This window comes from Balaenoptera physalus (assembly GCF_965194825.1).
Source record: "Balaenoptera physalus genome assembly, chromosome: 12".
Lineage (NCBI taxonomy): Eukaryota > Metazoa > Chordata > Mammalia > Artiodactyla > Balaenopteridae > Balaenoptera > Balaenoptera physalus.
The window spans coordinates 45,989,186-46,010,504 of NC_138897.1; the positions used below are offsets into that span (position 1 = coordinate 45,989,186).

The window sequence follows — 21,319 nt, forward strand, 5'->3', positions numbered from 1 at the left end:
TTTTAAAATTATTCACGTGAAATTCCAGTAATAGTATTTCGTCTTCTGAGCTTAAACCTTTATCTTCAAGAACAAAAATAATGGGAAAATAGCAGTTGGTATAAAGTCTGGTGTCAACTACAGTAAATTATGGTTGGACTTATTTAATTTCTGTCTGAGTACATGCAGTCTTTTGGGTATACAGTTATGAAATAAAGACTTTTTGTTATGGGTATCCCCAGTCTCCCTGTTCCTGAACATCATTTTTGTTTGGGAAGGTAGTCTTCAAGTTACTCCTTTATTCCCATCCCTGATTCTGATGCTTAACATATTCCTACCCCACTCTTGGCTCAGACACACCCTTAGGTAGAAAGTTATTATTGCTTCTTTAAATTGAATGATGACTGATACTGTTGATGAGAAGTCTGGAGGTGCAGGGGTTAAAAAAAGAAACACTCTCAAATTTCCTTTGAGCAGAGTAGCCATTGTCAGGGGTGGATGAACCAGATTTGGTTTTATTTAAAAGAATCTTGCATTTGATTAGTTCTTGTTTAAATTGTTTGCTGCTGTAGCAATTTCTTTTTCTAATAATATGTAGGAGAATTTCTCATATGTCTGGATCCCTTTTTTAAGACAGTTCTCTTTAAATTTGTAGGTATGTTATGATGCTGCCTCTGTTAAGTTGCTTTTATTTATTAGCGTTTAGTTCTTGTTTCAGCAGTCTCTAATTGTGCCAAAGATGATTGCCATCTCTACCTGTGATAGCAGTTAATTAGTATCAGCAGCAGAGCTCTCCCACCCCAAATTGTAGCATTGTTTAGCATTGCACCTTTTCAGTCTGCCCCTCCTCTGCTCACATATACACACTCATAGTTGTTGACACTGTACTCTACTTTTAGAGAGGCTGCCCAATTTTACATAGAAAGGAAAAGATAGAATTTTTCAAAAAAATACATTTCATAGTTAACTTGCCAGTTTTTGATCTTGTGATGGAACTTCAATCCTAAATATACTGTTACTTGTTTTATTGTTAGCAGAATTAAGGGTAAGTAATGTCATACAATTTTTGTCTTTAGTCTTTGGTATGGTTTCTTTAACTTCTATTGAGCTTCTGTTGCAGGTATTGGACATGGGCGTATCTTCTAACGATGTCATCATCATTAGCATATTCTTCCTGCTAAAAATAAATATCAAAATCCAAAGCCTGAATTGTCTCATGTTTTTGAAAATTGAAGACTGAAGCTTTGTTATTCTCCTTCATACTGCTTTCTCACTTAAACTGGTTATATATCACTCGTTACAAAAATAGCATTTATATTTGAAACGTGTAGAAAAAAGATCAAATACCATCCCACCTTAACCCCCTCTTTTCCCAGTGCCTTCCAGCCAGATTTCATGTTTGATAATTATAGGTGGTGAGGCTGATGATAATAATGGCAGTAAAATTTACCATGTGTCAGGTACTATTCTAAGCACTTCACATATATCAACTCATTAAACCTATGTAGCAGGAACTGTTATTATCCAAATTTTACAGATAAAGGAAACTGAGGTACTGGGAGATTAAATAACTTGCTAAAGGTCACAAAGAGGCAGTGAGTTGTTTAGAACCTAGGGAGTCTGCCTGCAAAATGACAATTTCGCTTTCAGTTTTTGCTTAAATGTAAGATTACAGCAACAGCTAAAGCCCTCTCTCTCCAACTCTGTTTCCTCCCTCCTCAGAGGTAATCACTTTCTCCAAGTGTTCTAGGAACTTTTTTGTTGTTTTTTAGCATGACTGGATTTTCATATTATAAATAAACCACCTAAATTATGTCAAACTTTTCTTACAAGTAAAAAATATTTAGATTTCTAATAAGCTAGGAAGTTATTCCATAGAACTCTTTGTAAATTATCATTTATAACTAGGTGATTCTTGTGTCAGAAGATGTGAAATTGGTTTGAGTTATTTAGACGTTTTTTTGTACCAAGTAGGTGGCATCCCTTTGAAGTTGAGACTGAGAGGTCAGGATTTACACTTACCATTATCAGCTGTGATAGCATCACATAGTTTTCACTTATCAGGCATCTTTGAACATCAACTGTGATTGACCAGGTATTGACATGTCATTAATTGCTCTTTAAAAAAAAAAAGGACATAAATTTAAAGTATCAGTTCAGGAATTGGCTATTTCATATTTCTTAAGCAGGCCACTGTTAAAGCATTTGTAATGAATGAAAACATGAAGTGTTTTTAACATTTTTGAAAATTATGAATCATTTTTTAAACTTGTAACTACCTTCAGCTGGTTATTAAAGCAGATAACTTAAAATAGACTAATAAACCTAATTTATGTTTAAAAATCTATTTCATAGATTGCTATGGGAATCATTCGCCATGATAACATTTTGTCGCTCAATTTTTAATACTTCTTTTCATGACACAATTGGTATAAGAAAACATGCTTTTATAAAATCCCTGTTTAGACCTCCATAGAAAATTGGAAATCAAAGTTTGATGGCTCTTAAAAGGAGGAATCAAATCATAGTTCCAAGTTCTAGAAGTCAGGATGGGAAAGCTGTCAGAAAGGATAGTGTTTATCTTTTGTAGTCTTACATCAGTATATTCAGATTTACCTCATTTAAAAAAAAATGAGGGCATAATCATTGTATGAATGTTGTTTAAGTCAGTCCCTTCTCATGGTGTCAGATTGCATCCATTGAGTTGCTTTAAGTTTTGTGCATTATAGGTAGTACCAGAGAGAACATCCTGGTGATGCAGGTTTGTACAGCTGTGCTAGTATATCTGTTGGATTGATTCTCAGAAGTAGAATAGAATAGGTGGGTCAAAAAGAATGTCTGTTTAAATGTTGATAATGTACTCAAGCCCTCCAAAAGGTTTTGCCTTTTTAAACTCCTTGAAGTATAAGTGCATCTTTTCCTGCACAACCTCACCCAACACTGAATGTCAGTGATCTTTAAAATTTTTGCATATCTGATAGGTTAAAAAAAATGTTTCTATTCACTCAGATTGCTCATTTAAAAATATTTATTAGCCTTTTTATTTCTGCTGCGAATTTCCTATATCCTTTGGCTACTTTTCTGTTTGGTTCTAAGTTTATGGTTCTAAGACAAATTAATATTTGTCTTTGCCTTTATAGATTCTAGGTTTTTTGGATATAGTTAAGATCACCTTCTCAATTCATAACCAAAAAAATACAAGTTTTCTGTAGTTTTTTTTCCTAATAATTTTATCCATTAGGATTTTTTTGTTCATGGTATATATGATGTAGGGATATAACTAATTGTCTGAAAGTGATAGTAAATGTCCCGTCATTTATTGATTAACGATTAGTCAATTAATGACAGTCTATATTTTACTATATTGTAAAATGCCATTTCTGTCATATTTATTTCTATATATACATGTGTATACATGAATGTGGTCAGTTTTCTATTCTACTGGCTCATTTGTTTTACCCACATTTAGCTACTTGGTAGATTTTTGTTTTTATTACTTTTTGCTATTTTTCATGTCTGTAATTTTAGCTAATCATGATTATTGTGCATATGAATTATATTTCCTTCCCACTTATTATCTTATATATATTTGCCTTCATAATTAATATTTTAAATGACATTTTGCTAAGTAGACATTTCGTAATTGGTCTTTTCAAGAGTGCTTGCTTTTATAAAATTTTGTTTTCCAAGAAGTTCAATTTCCATTTTTTAAAAATGCTTAAAGATAAATTTTGCTTTGCCTGAGACATTTAGTGATTAGAAATGTTTAATGTCATCTCCCAATATAGGATATAAGAATGTTTTAAATATATAGCACTGAAAATGCAGATTTAAAAATATGTTGCTGAAGGTGTTGTTTTCATGTAGCTTTTTTGATGGTTATTGATTTATCAAATTACAAATATCATTCAAGGGGATAGTGGGAAGAATATGGAGAACAGCTTATGGAATGTTTCATCTGTGGTTCAGTTATTTCTTTATATTTTACTTTGTTTTTCCATTGAAATCATATTGACTTCATTTAAATTTAAAATTAATTTGATAAGATGGAGCTATATGGATTTTTTAAAGAAGCAAATGATAACTAGTTTCTTAATGATTTCTTAGATAATTTTTCGAGATCAAAATATCATTAAGTCTAAAAACTTTTTATGGTTAATTTATGCATTATTCAAGAATCATGTAATCTTTTAATTATTTTTATTTATTATGCAAATAAGCTATTTTCATCATAGGAAAAAAGCTACATAAGCAAAAGGCTTAGCGCCATGTATTGGGTCCATGTATTATTTTGCATATTGTCCTTTTCATGTAATATTTTATGTTCATCTTATGTCAGTGTTTTCCTTTTTAATGTATGGCTGTATCATAGCTATCTGTTCTTTATGACTAATTGCTTTCATTGGTTTGATACTATAAACAGTATTGCAGTGAACATCTTTTGTTTTTTTGGCCATGCCACGCGGCTTGTGGGATCTTAGTTCCCCAACCGGGGATTGAACCCGGGCCCTCAGCAGTGAAAGCACCAGAGTCCTAACCACTGGACTGCCAGGGAATTCCCAGTGAACGTCTCTCTTTTATTAACCCTTTACTCACTTATTTTTTAAAAATAAATTTATTTATTTATTTATTTATTTATTTATTTATTTATTTATTTATTTATGGCTGTGTTAGGTCTTCATTGCTGAGCGCGGGCTTTCTCTAGTTGTGGCGAGTGGAGGCTTCTCATTGTCGTGGCTTCTCATTGCAGAGCACGGGCTCTAGGCGTGCAGGCTTCAGTAGTTGTGGCACGTGGGCTCAGTAGTTGTGGCTTGCGGGCTCTAGAGCTCAGGCTCAGTAGTTGTGGTGCACGGGCTTAGTTGCTCCGTGGCATGTGGGATCTTCCCAGGCCAGGGATCGAACCCGTGTGCCTTGCATTGGCAGGCAGATTCTTAACCACTGTGCCACCAGGGAAGCCCCCTTTACTCACTTATATCATCTCGTGATAAATTCCTAAAGATGAAATTGCTGATTCATGTTAAAGATTTTCAATAGGATTATACTAGATCATTGTCTTCGATGATTCCCAGATAATCGTTCTCTGTATAGGTCTTCTCTTCTGAGCCATTCCTTTTCTCTAGAGAAAATGTTTTAAATTTGCTGGGTAGCTAACATACGGCATCTGTATTCAGAACAGTGCCTCACCTCTTATCTGTGTGATTTGTATCTCCAAATGCAGATCTTTGGCTTAGTTTCTTATCCCTCATTTTTTGGCTCTATGGGATGAGTTTTAACAGATTGATGTAAAGATATCTATTTGCTCTTCATTGTCAACCTTAAGACTCACCATTACATTTCAAGGAGGTTGATGCCCCAAAGTCCTGAGACTATCCAAAATTACTCAGGATGAATTACATTATTTTTGGTCATTATCCCTGTTTCATTTTTTTCCATCTTCCAAAAATTTCAGGACATTTGTGTACTGTGGTTCCCTCTTCTCTGTCTTTGTGGGTTTCTGCCCTTATAAATTGTTTTATTATTTTAGTGACTTTTTGGGAGGGTGTGGAGATAAACATGAGTTCAGTTTGTTATATAAATGGAAGACTTTTTGTGTCTAATTAAATAGAACTAATAATATGTTTCATAACTCCTGCCAAATTACTCTTGTCTGTTGCCTGGATTGTTAACAACTGATATTCCTATTCTCTCTCTTAACTGTCTACATCACTGCAGCCAGATTGATCTTTTAAGAAAATAGGTCTCATCATTCCCCTATGTAAAACTCTCCAATGCTTCCCATTACGCTTTTGGATATTATTTTAAACTCCATATATAGCCTATGAGATCACTAGTCTTGAGTCTCCATTTAACCTCATCTTGTAACCGTCTCAAAGGCATCCATTTTGCTCTTTAAGCAGATGAAGCAAGTTCTCACACCAGAGCTTTTGCTTTACTGATTGCTAACAAGGTGGCTGGAGTGCTGTCTCCTAATCCTTACTTAGCTGGTTCCTTTTTTCATTCAGGTTTAAGTTCCTCTGTCACCTCTTTAGAGCCCTTCTCTATCCATTTCATTTGATTCCACCTACTCTTCTCCTGTATTACATTGCTGATTCATGCCAATACATTGCTCCCTACCACTGTATTACATTGTCATTTTTGTTTTTTTGTTTTTTAAATTTTTTCTTCATGGAACTTACCACTGTTTGAAGTTTAAAACTTTGTATATTTAGTTATCATCTGTACCTGCCTGGAATGTGAGCACCATGAGAAGAAGAACTTTGTTTTGTTTTTCATGTTTATTGCTATATCCTAAGTGCTTGGAGCAGTACTTTTCTCCTGGGAGGCAGTCAGGTGTTTTTGTTGAGTGAGTAAATGATAGTTGGCCATCGAATGATGAATGAATGAATGAATGCTAGTACAAATGTAGTTTGCAAGGAGTATGTAATGTTTATATTTTAAATTGATTTCTTTTGTAATTAAATTACAAAAGAATGATGCTTTGATAAAATGATTAAAGATACTTGAGGTTTTTGAAGAAAGTCGTATCCAGCACAAAATAGGTTAACTAATTTTAAGTCATATTAGTATAGCCCAGTACTTAAAAAAAAAAGTGTGTGTTCAAGGACTGTGAATTCTAGAACTGCAGCTGAGCATTTTGAACAAAAGAATGAATGACCATTTTGAAATTTTAAAATTATTTTACCAGTTTGCCCTTTTTTTTCCTTTAGTAGCATAACACATTAACAACATGTTAGAAAACATGAATGACAAATGAACAGTAGTACTCATGAGTCCATAAGTGCAGAATTTGTAAGCGTCACAGTGCTACCTGGTGGAAGAACTGGAGCTACAAATGAAATCAGTCCTTAAGCCTGTGTTTGTTAATTAGGCTCTAATTGCGCTCTGCTTGTTAACTCCTTCGTGGAATAGAACTCATAATAGTAATGTCCTTCAAGAGAGGCATTGTGATTAAGGAATTTATGCATATAAAGCAGTTAGCACCCTGTGTGAGGCAAAGTAAGTGCTCAATAACTGACAGCTACTACAATTATTTGTTGTTGCTGTAGCAGCTGAGAATTACTAGGAGTGCGATGAGATTGATAAGTAGGTTGGAACCAAATTGTGAAGGGCAGTGAATGGCTGGCCGAGCAGATGGCTATAATAGTCCAAAGGATAAAGAGGACTGGTAGTAGTAAGTGTTTGGAGACCTGGTTATAGTTGCTAAGTGGATTAGAATGGCAAGAGATTTACAATAGGGAGACCAAGATATGACTTAATTGGAAAATTTTATATTGTGGGTAATGAAGGCCTGAACCATAGTTGATGATAGCAGTGAGAAAATAAGGGAATGGGCAGGTATGGGGAACAATTGAATCACCATAATTTGTTAATTGGGTCTGAGAAGTAGGAGGAATCAGATAAATGAGATATTGAAAACGATGGGGCAAATAATTTTGGCACTGACTAAGAGGATATTAAACTAAGAAACTAGTTTGTGGTGGGGGGGAAAGGATGATTTTGGTTTTAAGCAGGTCAATAAATTTTAGTTCTTTAAAAAAAATTGTAGAAGTAGTATATGCTCCTCATAGTTTAGAAACCATTGGTAAGCACAGAGACCACCTAAAGTCTCATTACCCCTTAAATAACCCTTGACAAGATTTGGAAGATGGAATCAGTTATTACGTTAGCATCTAATGACATTTTTACACATTGTCCTTTTTACACATTTACTGTAAACGTTTTCCCATGATTACAGATATTCTCATTTTAATAGCTAGATCATATTCTGCTTTAAAGAAGTATTTCTTTAGCCAGCTGCCTGTTTAGCATTTGTTTTTTCCAGTTTCTTGCCATTGAAAAACATTGTTTTAAATCACCTTTTAGCTAAAAATCTTTGCTTATCTGTGATAATTTTCTCAAATTCCTAGGAGTAGGGGAAAACAAGAAAAAGTAATAAACGATGTGATTTTCATGCTCAAGTCAGCTACAGTTTAAGAAAATGAACATCCTCTGCGATGGCAAGGGAAGGTGGCAGTGGGGACTCTTACATTGTTGATATAAATTCGTATATCACCCATTCTATGTGAAGGACAGTTGGCAATAAGTACCAGAGCCCTTATTTTACAAAATGATTTTTTTCTGCTTTTGGCCTTCTACCAGATCATTTTAAATTGCATAGTACTCTAAAAGTAGTTAGTGGGACAAATTCTGGGAGCACTTAAAATGATGGTATAGTGTTTTTTTCTTTTACATTTAAAAAAAAAATTGTAGTTAAGATAGACATACAATTGATCATATTAACCATTTTTAAAAGTGTTTGTGTTAAGTATATTCATGTTCTTGTGTAACCAGTCTCCAGAACTCTTTTCATGTTGCAAAACTGAAACTATACCCATTAATCAACTCCCCATTCCCTACTGCCCCTGACTACCTGTCTCTATGAATTTGTCTATGCCAGGTATCTAATATACGTGGAATCATACAGTGTTTGTCCTTTTGTAACTGGATTATTTCACTTAGCATTATGTTCTCTAGGTTCATCCATGTCATACCATGTGCCAGAATTTTCTTTTTTAAGGCTGAATAGTATTTCATAATATATATAATACCACATTTTGTTTTCCCAATTATCCATCAGTGGACACTTGAGTAGCTTTCACCTTTTGGCTATTGTGAATAATGCTGCTATGAACATGGGTTCATAGCAGATATCTCTTTGATTCCTTGCTTCACATCTTTTGGGTGTATACCCAGGAGTGGGATTGTTGGATCATATGGTAATTCTGTTTTCCATTTTTCTGGGAAAATGTTATTACCATACTATATCATCTATAATGACAACTATTTTAGATTCCCACCAACAGTGCACAGGGTTCCAATTTCTCCACATCCTTGCCAACACTTGTTTCTGTTGGTCAGTAGCCATCCTAATGGATGTGAAGCGGTATCTCATTGTGGTTTTGCTTTGCATTTTCCTAATAGTGATATTGAGCATCTTTTCATACAGTTGTTGGCCATTTGTTTACCACCTTTGGAGAAATCCTTTGTCCATTTTTTAAAATGAGTGTTTTGTTTTTTCATTGAAAAGTGATGGTTATAGTCTTAGATTGATATTTGTTACTCAAAATAGTTTGAAGATCATCTAACCTACCCAGTGCTGGAAATTATTCTAGCACACTTCCTGAAAGATAGGTTAATCTTTCTTCCCAAAAGATAGATTAATCTATCTGCTTGAATGTTTCTGATGTAAAGGGAGCATACGGTTTTGAGAGTAGTCTTCTCCATTTTCTGGACAGTTGCTAGAAGTTTATTATATACTTTTATTTATGAAATTTCACAAAAGTATTTGTTCACCTATATGTGTGTGTGTGTGTGTGTGTACATTCACATTTATTCGTTGGGGAAAACGTGGAATATACCAGAAATCCAGAATGGTAGATAAAAACCACAGCCTACTACTGATATTGAAATTGCATAATTTGAAATAGTAGCCCTCTTTTAGTTTCTCCCTCTCTTCTCTTTCTTCCTTACCAACCAGTTTTATTTATAGAATCCTAGATCCTTTTAGTGGTCTGTAGAGAATCATATTTTTAAATTTTATTACATTATTCATATATTATTTGTCATTAAAAAATTTACTTGAAAAGCTATTCCAGTCAACTATGTCAAAATTAAGGACAGAGATGTGGAAGTCATGAAGAATAACAAAATAGTGCAAATCCTGGCATGTCTGAGAGTGCCTTTCCTTTCTGCTCACCTGTGAATGTCTGCTTGGCTGAATATAGAATTCTTGGGTCACTTTTTTTCTTTTGGCCTAATTACTGTATTTTTTCCTTTCTCATACACATTTAACAGTTTGACTGTCATATATCTAGGATATTGGCCTTTCATTAATTTGGCTTGACATTGATATGCCCTTTTCTCAGAAAAATGCATGTTGCCTTTTATTTTTGTTAATTTTTTATAGTTTCTCTTTAAATTCCTATTACATATATATTGAATCTTTTGAATCTTTATTCCACATTGCTAATCTTTATTCCACATTGCTTATCTTTTTTCATCACTTTTTCTCCTTTCTGTTATTTTCCTTCAGTTTTTCCCATGAGTTTTTGTTGATGTTGCTGTTGTTTTTGTTGTACTTGTCCTTCCTCGCAGCATGCTTGTCTAATGGTGGGAGTGGAGAGTTTTGTCCATTTTTTATTGATCTCTATTGAAAAAGAGAGATTTATTACAGCTTTTACCCTGCGACTCTGAGGCAAGTGCATAGGAAATCAGAGTCAGAGGAGGTGTTAGGGCCAGAGTTTTGTGAGTTTGCGCAGTCAGCCCAGACCTGACTGGAGCTTTGCCTCTGTTTTGCCAGCCCACCAGCCACACCATCCAGTACTCCTTTAGTCATTGTGGTCCTTGGACCCTCTCCGTGCTGCTGGGAGTCCCCACAGGCGCAGGTTGCTTTGTTAGAGTGACACACATGAGAATCTGTAGTATAAATATCTGTAACGACTGTAAAATAGTCCTGCCTCCAGAGCTTGGTGAAGTCTACAGGAGTGTTTGGACCTATTTAATATAAATGTAAAATACTGCTTAATTTGCTACTGTCTACTTTTTATAAACCTTCATATGTGTTTCTTTGTAGGTTAGCTTCTTATATTTTTTATTGCTAGCAATGAGTGCTTAAAGCATTTTCTCTCCCTACTTTTATTTTTGTAGCAAAATTCATTATTTATTTATTTTAAAATTTATTTTTGGCTGTGTTGGGTCTTCGTTGCCGCACGCAGGCTTTCTCTGGTTGCGGTGAGTGGGGACTACTCTTCGTTGCGGTGCGTGGGCTTCTCATTGCGGTGGCTTCTCTTGTTGTGGAGCATGGGCTCTAGGCGCGCGGGCTTCAGTAGTTGTGGCTCGCGGACTCTAGAGTGCAGGCTCAGTAGTGGCTCACTGAGCCACCAGTGGCTCACTGGCTTAGTTGCTCCGCGGCATGTGGGATCGTCCCAGACCAGGGCTGGAACCTGTGTCCCCTGCATTGACAGGTGGATTCTTAACCACTGTGCCACCAGGGGAGTCCCTATTTATTTATTTTTTTATACAGCAGCTTCTTATTAGTTATCTATTTTATACGTATTAGTGTATATATGTCAATCCCAATCTCCCAGTTCATCCCACCACCACCGGCCCCTCACTTTCCCCCCTTGGTGTCCATATGTTTGTTCTCTACATCTGTGTCTCTATTTCTGCCCTGCAAACCAGTTCATCTGTACCATTTTTCTAGATTCCACATATATGTGTTAATATCTGATATTTGTTTTTCTCTTTCTGACTTACTTTACTCGTATGACAGCCTCTAGGTCCATCCACATCTCTACAGATGACACAATTTCATTCCTTTTTATGGCTGAGTAATACTCCATTGTATATATGTACCACATCTTCTTTATCCATTCGTCTGTCAATGGGCATTTAAGTTGATTTCATGACCTGGCTATTGTAAATAGTGCTGCAATGAACATTGGAATGCATGTGTCTTTTTGAATTACGGTTTTCTCTGGGTATATGCCTAGTCGTGGGATTGCTGGGTCACATGGTAATTCTATTTTTAGTTTTTTAAGGAACCTCCATACTGTTCTTCATAGTGGCTGTATCAATTTACATTCCCACCAACAATGCAGGAGGGTTCCCTTTTCTCCACACCCTCTTCAGCATTTGTTGTTTGTAGATTTCTGATGATGCCCATTCTAACCTGTGTGAGGTGATACCTGATTGTAGTTTTGATTTGCATTTCTCTAATAATTAGTGATATTGAGCAGCTTTTCACGTGCCTCTTGGCCATCTGTATGTCTTCTTTGGAGAAATGTCTATTTAGGTCTTCTGCCAATTTTTTGATTAGGTTGTTTTTTTAATATTGAGCTGCATGAGCTATCTATATATTTTGGAGATTAATCCTTTGTCCGTTGATTCATTTGCAAATATTTTCTCCCATTCTGAGGGTTGTCTTTTCATCTTGTTTATAGTTTGCTTTGCTGTGCAAAAGCTTTTAATTTTCATTGGGTCCTATTTGTTTATTTTTGTTTTTATTTCCATTATTCTGGGAGGTGGGTCAATCTCTCCCTGCTTTTAGATTACTTTTCCTAATCCATGGGTTTAGGAATTGTGCAAGTAAATAGGTATTTGAAAGTATATGTTTGGTGAAAGTAATGGGCTCTGAGAAAGGATCTTAAGGATCATTTCAGTAAGCAAAGTAAATAATTATATAATGAGTCTTTATATTTTTTATTCTTTAAGTAAAGAATATTTAAGTTATTTCCAGTAAATAAAATATTTATTACAACATAAATAACGTAGAGCTTTTTTGTAGGCTCTGAGGGTTTTTTTTTTTTTTTGGTGGCGTATATTTTTGACAGTGTAGCACTGGCATTTTTTTGCTCGTGCTAATTTTGGGACTACCTCTAACTTTTTAAACGTCAGCCATTCTTTTTTATTTTTTTTTAATTTTAAAAAAAAATTTATTTATTTATTTTGGGCTGCATTGGGACTTTCTTGCTGAGCGCAGGCTTTCTCTAGTTGCAGCGAGCAGGGGCTGCTCTTCGTTGTTGTGCTCGGGCTTCTCATTGTGGTAACTTTTCTTGTTGTGGAGCACAGGCTCTAGGCACGTGGGCCTCAGTAGTTGTGGCACATGGGGTCAGTAGTTGTGACTCGCAGGCTCTAGAGCACAGGCTCAGTAGTTGTGGCCCACGGGCTTAGTTGCTCTGCGGCATGTGGGATCTTCCCGGACCAGGGCTTGAACCCGTGTCCCCTGCGTTGGCAGGTGGATTCTTAACCAACTGCACCACCAGGGAAGTCCACGTCAGCCATTCTTAATCTTGGAGTTGTTTGTCAGATTCTTATGTAATTAGTTTTTGAAATATATATGTCTATATTAATTAATTGAGTCAATGTTTAAGCCTGTAGAGTTTTTAAAAAAAACTTGACTTGTTATTTCTTGTTTTGGTTCTCTTGGCTTTGCTTCTTCTTCAGATTTCTTAAGGATATATTCTAAATTATAGATAAAAATCTTTTTATGTGTTCGAGAGATAAGGCTAAAAACATGCCTGTGGTTAGAAATTTTTCTCTGTTAATTGTCTTAGTCTTGGATTAGTGAACACATCGAGAGGCAGTTTAGCCTTGTGCTGAAGAGTAGGGACTCTGGAACTGGATTACCTGAGATTAGATTCTGGCTTCACCACTTACTAGCTGAGTGACATTTGGCAAAGCGTTTGACCTCTCTGTATCTCAGTTTCCTTGTCTGTAAAATAGAGATAATAATTACACCTGCTTTATATGGTTATTATGAGATTTAAATGAGTTGGGTGCTAAACTGCCCAGCATATAGTAAGTACCTCAGAAGTTTCAGCCCAAAACAAAAAGACTTGGAGGTTTTCTAACTAGTTTATATCTGTTCTATCATTTAACCAGTGAATTTATGTTTTATTTATAGGGATACTCTAAAAAGAGTATAAGATGTCTGCAATGTTTTTATATCTATAGTCCTCTCAAAAAGCGTTTATAGTCCTCTCAAGAAGTGTTTATATTCCTAGTTACATTCTTAGCATCTCAGTGATTGCAGCTGGATTCCTAAGTTCTTTTATACAATATGTTGAATCATTTTCTAAGATTCTGACTTAATCTGCACCAGGCCTACCTCTCTGTTGTTTATAGAGTCTACCTCTTTTCAGAATTAGGTACAGTATTTGCTGGTGTGTACCTTCTTGGTAGTTCTTCATGACATCTGAGATGTAATTGTCTCAGAAATCAAGTTGGTCTGAAGTGTTTTTTACCTTTTACCCCAGCGTTCTGGAATGTAATTGATTCTGTTAAGAGACTTGGACTTAATTAAAGTGTGGTGTTCACATTATTTCCTTGCCTGATTTAGATTTTCACTCTATTCTGTAGAGAAAACAAAAGCAGAATAGATTTCTTTTTACGATGTTAGACTGAGTGGCAGCTTTTTCCACCTCCTAGAACTTATAGAAAAGATAATATATATTAAAGAAATTATAAAACCTAGTTAGTCTGTCTGTATCATATAATTATATAATAAAGATGTGTACATCTTATGTTACATATATATTACATAAATATAAAATATAAAGATATAATGAAGAGAGGGAGATGAAACAGGAAGAGAAATGAAATGGAAGGAGAGATGAAATGGGAGGGTTGAGGTGAAATGTAGAGATAAGGAGCTGCACTGCTCAATAGGTGGCCACTAGCCACAGTGATATTTAAATTAATTACAATTAAATAAAGTTTAAATTATCAGCACTAGCCATATTTCAGATGCTTAGTAGCCACATGTGGCTCTTGGCTACTCTGTTGGATAGTGCAGATGCAGAACATTCTCGTTGTCACAGAAAGTTCTATTCATAATGATTGATAAAGATTGCTTAAAAGATAGATGCAGATAAAGTGGAGAAATTATATTTATTACATATGAGGTATGTAATAACTCCACTCTAATAAGAGAAGGAATGCTGTAGGTGCCCCCCTCCCTCAAATGGCAGTCTTCTTAGAAGGTGGATTACTGACAGGAATTGAATTGAAGAAATAAACCACAAGAGGGCATGTGCCCTCTTAAAGGTGGGAGCATCTCATTTACACAAATGCTCTATGCTCAGAAGTGGAACACTGGGAAGAAGGAAGTTGGAACAACACACAGTGACTAAGGGTGCTGCAGTGGAAACAATCAGGGAGGTCGACTCCTGTGCATTCCCCCCCTTCCTGGGCCAGGTAGCAGTGGTGAGGTGTCTGTGTCTTTGTAGAAGCTTGGAACAGGGGAGAAGCGTAGTGTCTCCTCCAGGCTGGTGAGGCCCAGGAGGGATGCGGATCATGTGTATCTGGAAAACCATTCCCTGGGATAATTCATGTTGGATCTTGTCCACTTTACTGACAGCCCAAGTAGGTTGTACATACAGTCTAATTACATAAAGATAGTAACATCACTGGAACCATCAAACATTTTTGGAAGGACAGTATGTAAGACAGCAGATTCAGAGGGAAGAACTTTTCTCCTAGGAAATAGTTGATAGAGAATTCAGCACAGTAATGTAAACTACTGAAAACGCCTAAACACCTCGAGATCCTGTCCCATCCCTAATTAGTATTGATCAGAAAACAGGGTGTCCTCACAGCCATGTTATGAAAAGCTCTGTACTGTTTTATTCTGATCAACAAAGGAATGTTTGGGAATTCTAGGCAAGTAAGCAAGGAAACAATGTAAGCAATGACATAAAAACCTCAATGGCTATGAAATGAGAGTAGGTGAGAGTGGAACAGTCGAACAGGTGAGATACTTTGTGAGATTTTGAAAAACTAGAATTGTGCTGATGAAGTTTAAACGTAGTGTCGTAAGTCAGTGCTCCATTGTTGGCACATGATGCATTCCTAAAAATGTGAATAAAAATAAATTATACTAAATTTTAGCAACAAAAGCATATATTAAGAGGGACAGTTTTTGCCCAGAGAGATTTTTTAAAATTACAAACTTCCTTGCTGTAGTTATTGATGTTTTTTAAGCCCCCATGTATTATTTGAGATATAAAGTTAGTAAGGACATAAGTTAATTAAATATAGACAATGCAATTTAAAAATAATATAGTCAGGAAGAACTGATCTTCAAGTTGAAGGATTTAGTTTTTATTGAACTGGATATTGCAGTGCTGATTTTGACAGCAGTCTCATCAACTTCAATCTGTCAAGCAAAAAATGTGTAACAATTTGCCATCTTCTCTTGCTTTCTCATGAAATGTAAAGAAGCATTATCGTCTTCTCTTTGGATCTGTGAAATTCCCTTTACTTTTGGATTACTGGAGTTTTTGATGTTGGCAAAATCCCAATTCAGAATAGTAAAATTCTGTTTTCATTATCTTTTAGCATGGAACATACAGCAAGCCAGCCAAAGTCCAGGGAGTATCTGTGTGGCAAGTATTTGCCACTCTTAGCATGTCTGATTTCTATCCTTGTATTTTTTGTTGTTGTTTGTTTGTTTGTTTGTTTTTATCACAAGTATCAGCACCCACGTAACTCCTCAGACTGCTGTACAAAACTGAAATGTTGACAGTAGTATCATGATAGGGTAGCTTTGACCTGTTTGCTAACCAATGTGTGAAAATCTGAATTTGGTGTCACAAAAGCTGTTCAGGATTATCTGTATATAGTGTATATACATAGTATTAGGTATACTGGTATGTAGTATATGTACATTTCACACAAAATGAACTTTGTGTTGTAAATGATAACAGAGTTAAGAGTTTCCTTTGACAGTAGAGCTCAGCATGAGGCAAAGGAACAAAAACAGAGGAGAGAAAAAAGATGGAAAGAAGGAAAACTGGGAAAAAGAAAGAAGATAGGAACAAAGAGTACAGCGTTCTTCACACCTGCCAGAATTTCATGTTGGTTCCCATCCAGCAGCTGGTATTGCCAGATGACTCTTTTTCCGCAGCTCGCTACCTAGACCTGTCCGAGAATTTATCTGTAGGAAGGAGTGGAGCATCTGGATGACTAGTGCTAGTGAGGTCGATTGACTTTGAGGACGTCAGCTCGGGCTCTGCCTGCTAGATTTCATTCTCTCTGCAATCACATGTTGTTACTCCTTCCTGACTCATCAGTGAGCACAGTTTTCCTTCATTTGAGTGTCTACACTCATAATGAAAACAACAAAAACTCCTATTCATCAAGAAACCCTGCTCTTGAAGCCTCTAAGAGATTATTAGTTTTTAGATTCCCAGAATTCTTTGGCCTCTTGAATGCAATATCCCAATCCTGCATAAGGGAAACATTTCCATACATTATGTGGGTGAAAAATTACCAGTGCCTAACCTGATACCTGCTATTGCACTTAAACTCCATTGTAAGGGAGATGATTTAAATTTTTGTCATAAAATAATAACTGATACTTAGCATTTACTCCATGTGCAGGTACCATTCTAGGTACTGATCATATTTTTATTTGTGACTGTATGAGGTGGATTACTATTATTATACCTGTTTTATGAATGAGAACACTGAGGCACAGAAGTATTAACATTATCTTCAAAGGAAATTTGAAAAGTACATTAATTACATTAAAATGAATACATTAAAACCACTTAGCTCCTGATAACACTTCATCGTATTTCCTTAATCTTATAAAAATCATAGATTAAAAACACCATTGTAAGCATAATTATAAAAAATGTTAGACAGTTGTAGCCATACTGTATGTACAAATTTACATCCAACTGAAGTATTTATCTTGGTTAGTCTTCAGTGAGTATGGAGAATGGATTAGAATAATGAACTGAGAGTTATGGGTTCTAGAACTTACTGTGTGAACTTGAAGAAACTGTGCAATAGCAAGCCCTTTTTTCCTCATCTTCGAAATGTAGATATCAAACCTAATGATTGGTGAGATCTATTTAAGTTCTAAAATTCAGTGCTTTTGACTTTTCCCTTATTCCCTTCTTATAGTTAGAAACTTCTGAGTACTTTAGAAATTCATCTTTTGAAAGCAATATGCAGTTTAAATTTTTTTCCTTGCCTTTTATTCCTAAAACACTTTCCCATCATAAAAACAATACATGTTTATTATAGAAAATTTGGAAAATACTGAAAAAAAAAAACCCAACTCAAAAGTTTACACCAACCTCTGAAAACACTTATTATTAATATTTTAATGTATTGCACTCCACTCTTTTTTTTGTTTGTCTTAAATAGTGTATATTCAGTCTCATCTTTTAAAAAATGTTTGTGAAAGTGATTTTTTAACAACATTATAGGTGGCTAGCATTTATTGTATCTTTTGTTTCCTTTATTTCAAACAGGGGTGGAACTTTAAAAGTCCATTTATCCACATCAGGGTAAATAAGTTGTACTTACTGGATTTACTGAAAGAACTAGGTCCATGTGACAGATTGGGGTGGGGGGGAGATATTTACTATCAAGAATATTGGAAGTTATCTATTTACTACAAGTCCTCATTGTCTCTCTAAGTTAAGTCCTTCAGTACACCATTGTAATTGGGGGAGTGGTATTTTTGATAGCTATACCTTCTAATTTATCCACTCCTTACTTTTGAAGTAAGATTCATATTAGAACTAAAATTTATCTTGGTAATTTTGATATCATTGCACACATAAGATTTGATAAAGTAAAATGTGAACCTCTTAGTTAAATTAATCAAAATTTTAAGGAGAGCCTTATGTCATTCACACTAACAATCTCACAGACAGAATTCTGTCAGGCATAACTTCCTAAAGCAAAAATTCTTTGTAAAGTATCTCCCAAATTTAGTCATGCTTAGATCAGGTTATGGAGAAAGGCACTGCTTCAAAGTAAAGCCAGTTCCATTCTTGAAATCTTTCTAATATCCAGTGATCTTATTCCAATATAAAGTAATAGTCTTGGGGTTTTTTTAGGATTAATAAACTTAGTACATTTTAAAATTGAGGTAATTTACATACAATGAAAATGCACATATATTAACTAGGCAGGTCATTATCAGAAAATTTTGATAACTTATTAGATGCTAAACACAGTATGCTACAATAATGTGCTTTATATTCTAATTCCTAATGAGATTTTAGTTACCTTTTGACTTTTGGGGCCATAGCTAAATGTGTTCAGTTTTCTTTGATTAAAAAGGTGTATTCATGAAACATCAGAAAGATTGCAGAAATATGAGAACATGGCCCTTTTTAACCTTTTTTGAGTTGCCAACAGCTTTGAAAAATGCACACACGCACAAATTTGCTTACAACTTCAGTTGAATTAGGGCTGCCTCTAATACGCATCTTTGGCTCACAGTTTAATAACCATTGGTCCATAACTAGTGCAAATTGAATGGGAATCGATGTGAATCTTGCATTGCTTTCATTATCACTTTTCTCTGCTTAAAAATTTCTACTGTCAGTTCCTACATTTAGATTCCTTTAAGCTAACTGCATCAACATGATCAGGACCTGGCTTGGCATCACTTCATGGAAAAAAGCAGCAGTCATGTAGCTGTTAGCATGGTGACATAGCTGTGGTAACATAAACAGTGTTAAGCTGCACTAAGTGTTCAGAATATGGAAAGTACGTTCTATTTTATTGGATGCTGGTTAAACAACAGCCAGATTTATGTATTGAACATAACTTTATGTATGCTGGATTCTGCGTTAGTAAAGGGAATTAACTTACCACAGTGTTTATTCAGAGGCAGAGGCCAGGATGGCAAAGGAAATGGAAACAAAATGCGTTGGAGAACAGTTGAACAAATGGGGATATCAGAGATTAGACTTGAGGACAGGCATAATTTATGTGCTACCTGTCTTCAGATGCTTTGAAAGCTATCAGAAGAGAAGAGTTGGGTTTACATAAGAAGGCAGAACCTAGGACCAGTGGATATGTTCCAGGTGACAAGCAAGACCATTCTGGCAATTAGAACTGGCCTAATGTGAAAGGACTACTTAATGTTTCAGCCTCAGCTATCTACATCTACAGCAAACCTTAAATACAGCCCCAATCCTGGCCAGATTAATGTAAAACCTCACAATAAAGATTTATTTACCTCAGTTTTTATTGCCTGGTAATCACGTTCAGCTTTTGAAAAAATTACAAAGCATGCCAAAAGGCAAGAAACAGCCTGAAGAGACAATACAAGGATCAGAAACAAATTCTTGTATGACACAAATTCTGGAATCACCAGTTCAGGAATTTAAAATAACTGATTAATATGTTAACAGCTCTAATGAAAAGTAGACACCATTCAAGAACAGATTTAAGTAGAGGTGAACATGCTTAAGAAAGAATCAAAAGCAAATTTTAAATGTTAGAAATAAACACTGACAAATGAAAAGTGCCTTTGATGATCACCTCAGTAGACTGGACACTGCTGAGGAAAAAAATCAATGAGCTTGATAGTAGAAACTTTCCAAACTGAAATGCAAAAAGAAAATAGAACAACAACAAGCAACAACCTCCCCTCCCAAACAAAACGAAAACCAAACACAGAACATTCAAGAATTGTGGGACAGTTTGGAAAAGTGTAACATGCATGTGCTTGGAATACCAGAAGAACAAATGAAGCAGAAGAAATATTTGAAGTAATAATGGCCAAGAAATTCCAGAGTTAATGACAGACATCAAACCACTGACCCAGGAAACACAGAACAAACACCTGACAGGATATCAAAAAATCTAGTCTGCACTTAGACGTGTCATATTCAAACTGCAGAAAATGAAAGGCAAAGAGAAAACCTTGAAAAAAGCCAGAGGGGAAAAACATCTTACCTGTAGGCTAAGAATTACAGTGCACTTCTCAGTAGAACCACACAAGCAAGAAGGGAGTGGGGTGAAAAGTGTTGAAGGAAAAACACCAACCTAAAATTCTATATCCAGTGAAACTGTTCTTTAAAAGTGAAGGGTAAAGTAGTGTTTGCTGTTACTGAAGGTGGTCAAGAAGAGGTTGAATGACAAGGACAAGAGAAATGTTGGGTCTAATGTTTGCCTCACTATTCTATATGTAAACAACTGGCTATGGGAGATGGTAGTATATATTCAGCAAACATGTATTTCAGGTTTTTGAGGAATGTTACAAACCAGATTCCCTTCTTGGAGCTTCACTCTGGACATGAGCATATTGGAGATTGGAGCAGGGATGTAGCAGAGAAACTATGTGTGCTCCCAAACAGCCCAGAACCTCTGATTTATGGCCTGCCTATTAAAGCCTTGTGTAACAATGTTCCATGGGACACCCAATTTGGGAAATACCAAATTGGCTGACCTCCATGATCCTGAAATAGTGTGATTCTTTAGTAATTGGGTAATACATACTAAGGGAGTGAGACTAAAAGGTCACACAGAAAATGAAAATAATTTAGGCTAAAAGGTTACACAAAATGAAAATTTATAGAAAGCATAATTAAGTGTACTTCCTAATTTAAATATCAGACAAGTAGAAAAATTAATTTGTTATATCTCACTTCCTTAAATTCCTTCTTCCCACTTGATTTTGAAGTTGCTTACAGAGAAATGACCTCAGTGATATGCTGCCTATCAGCTCCTGGCTCCCCCTACCCCTCCAAGGTCAAAACTGATGATTAGTGATAGGTTCAACTTTCCTGGAATATTGGTCATCGTTCCTGATTGGACTAGCCCCTTGCCTTTTTTTGTTTCTTTTCCCTTGTGTCTTCTGTATGTTGCTGCTATTATTATTAGTCCTTTTTTTTTTTTTTTTTAATGTCTCTAGGCCCATATGCTGTTATTCATGAGAAAATGACAGCTCCTCTCCATTACTGGGGATTCCAGAGATGTTTTAATGGCAGAATTAGACTACCTAATACAAGTCACAGTTTGTTTCCTAAACATGTTGGAT

At 35.5% G+C, this 21,319-nt stretch overlaps 1 protein-coding gene across 2 annotated transcripts in view; it reads left to right on the forward strand.

The window, feature by feature from the left end:
* RPRD1A (regulation of nuclear pre-mRNA domain containing 1A) overlaps window positions 1-21,319 on the forward strand; it is a 72,615-nt gene that overhangs the window by 39,347 nt on the left and 11,949 nt on the right. Inside the window, exon 7 of one of the 2 annotated variants that reach the window (XM_082416216.1) lies at window positions 1,100-21,277. The exons of the other annotated variant lie outside the window; for it this stretch is intronic. Coding sequence (XP_082272342.1) covers window positions 1,100-1,219 — 120 coding nt within the window. The 3' untranslated portion in view covers window positions 1,220-21,277. Of the gene's footprint in view, window positions 1-1,099; window positions 21,278-21,319 lie in introns of those variants that run through there. 2 annotated transcript variants of the gene reach the window in all.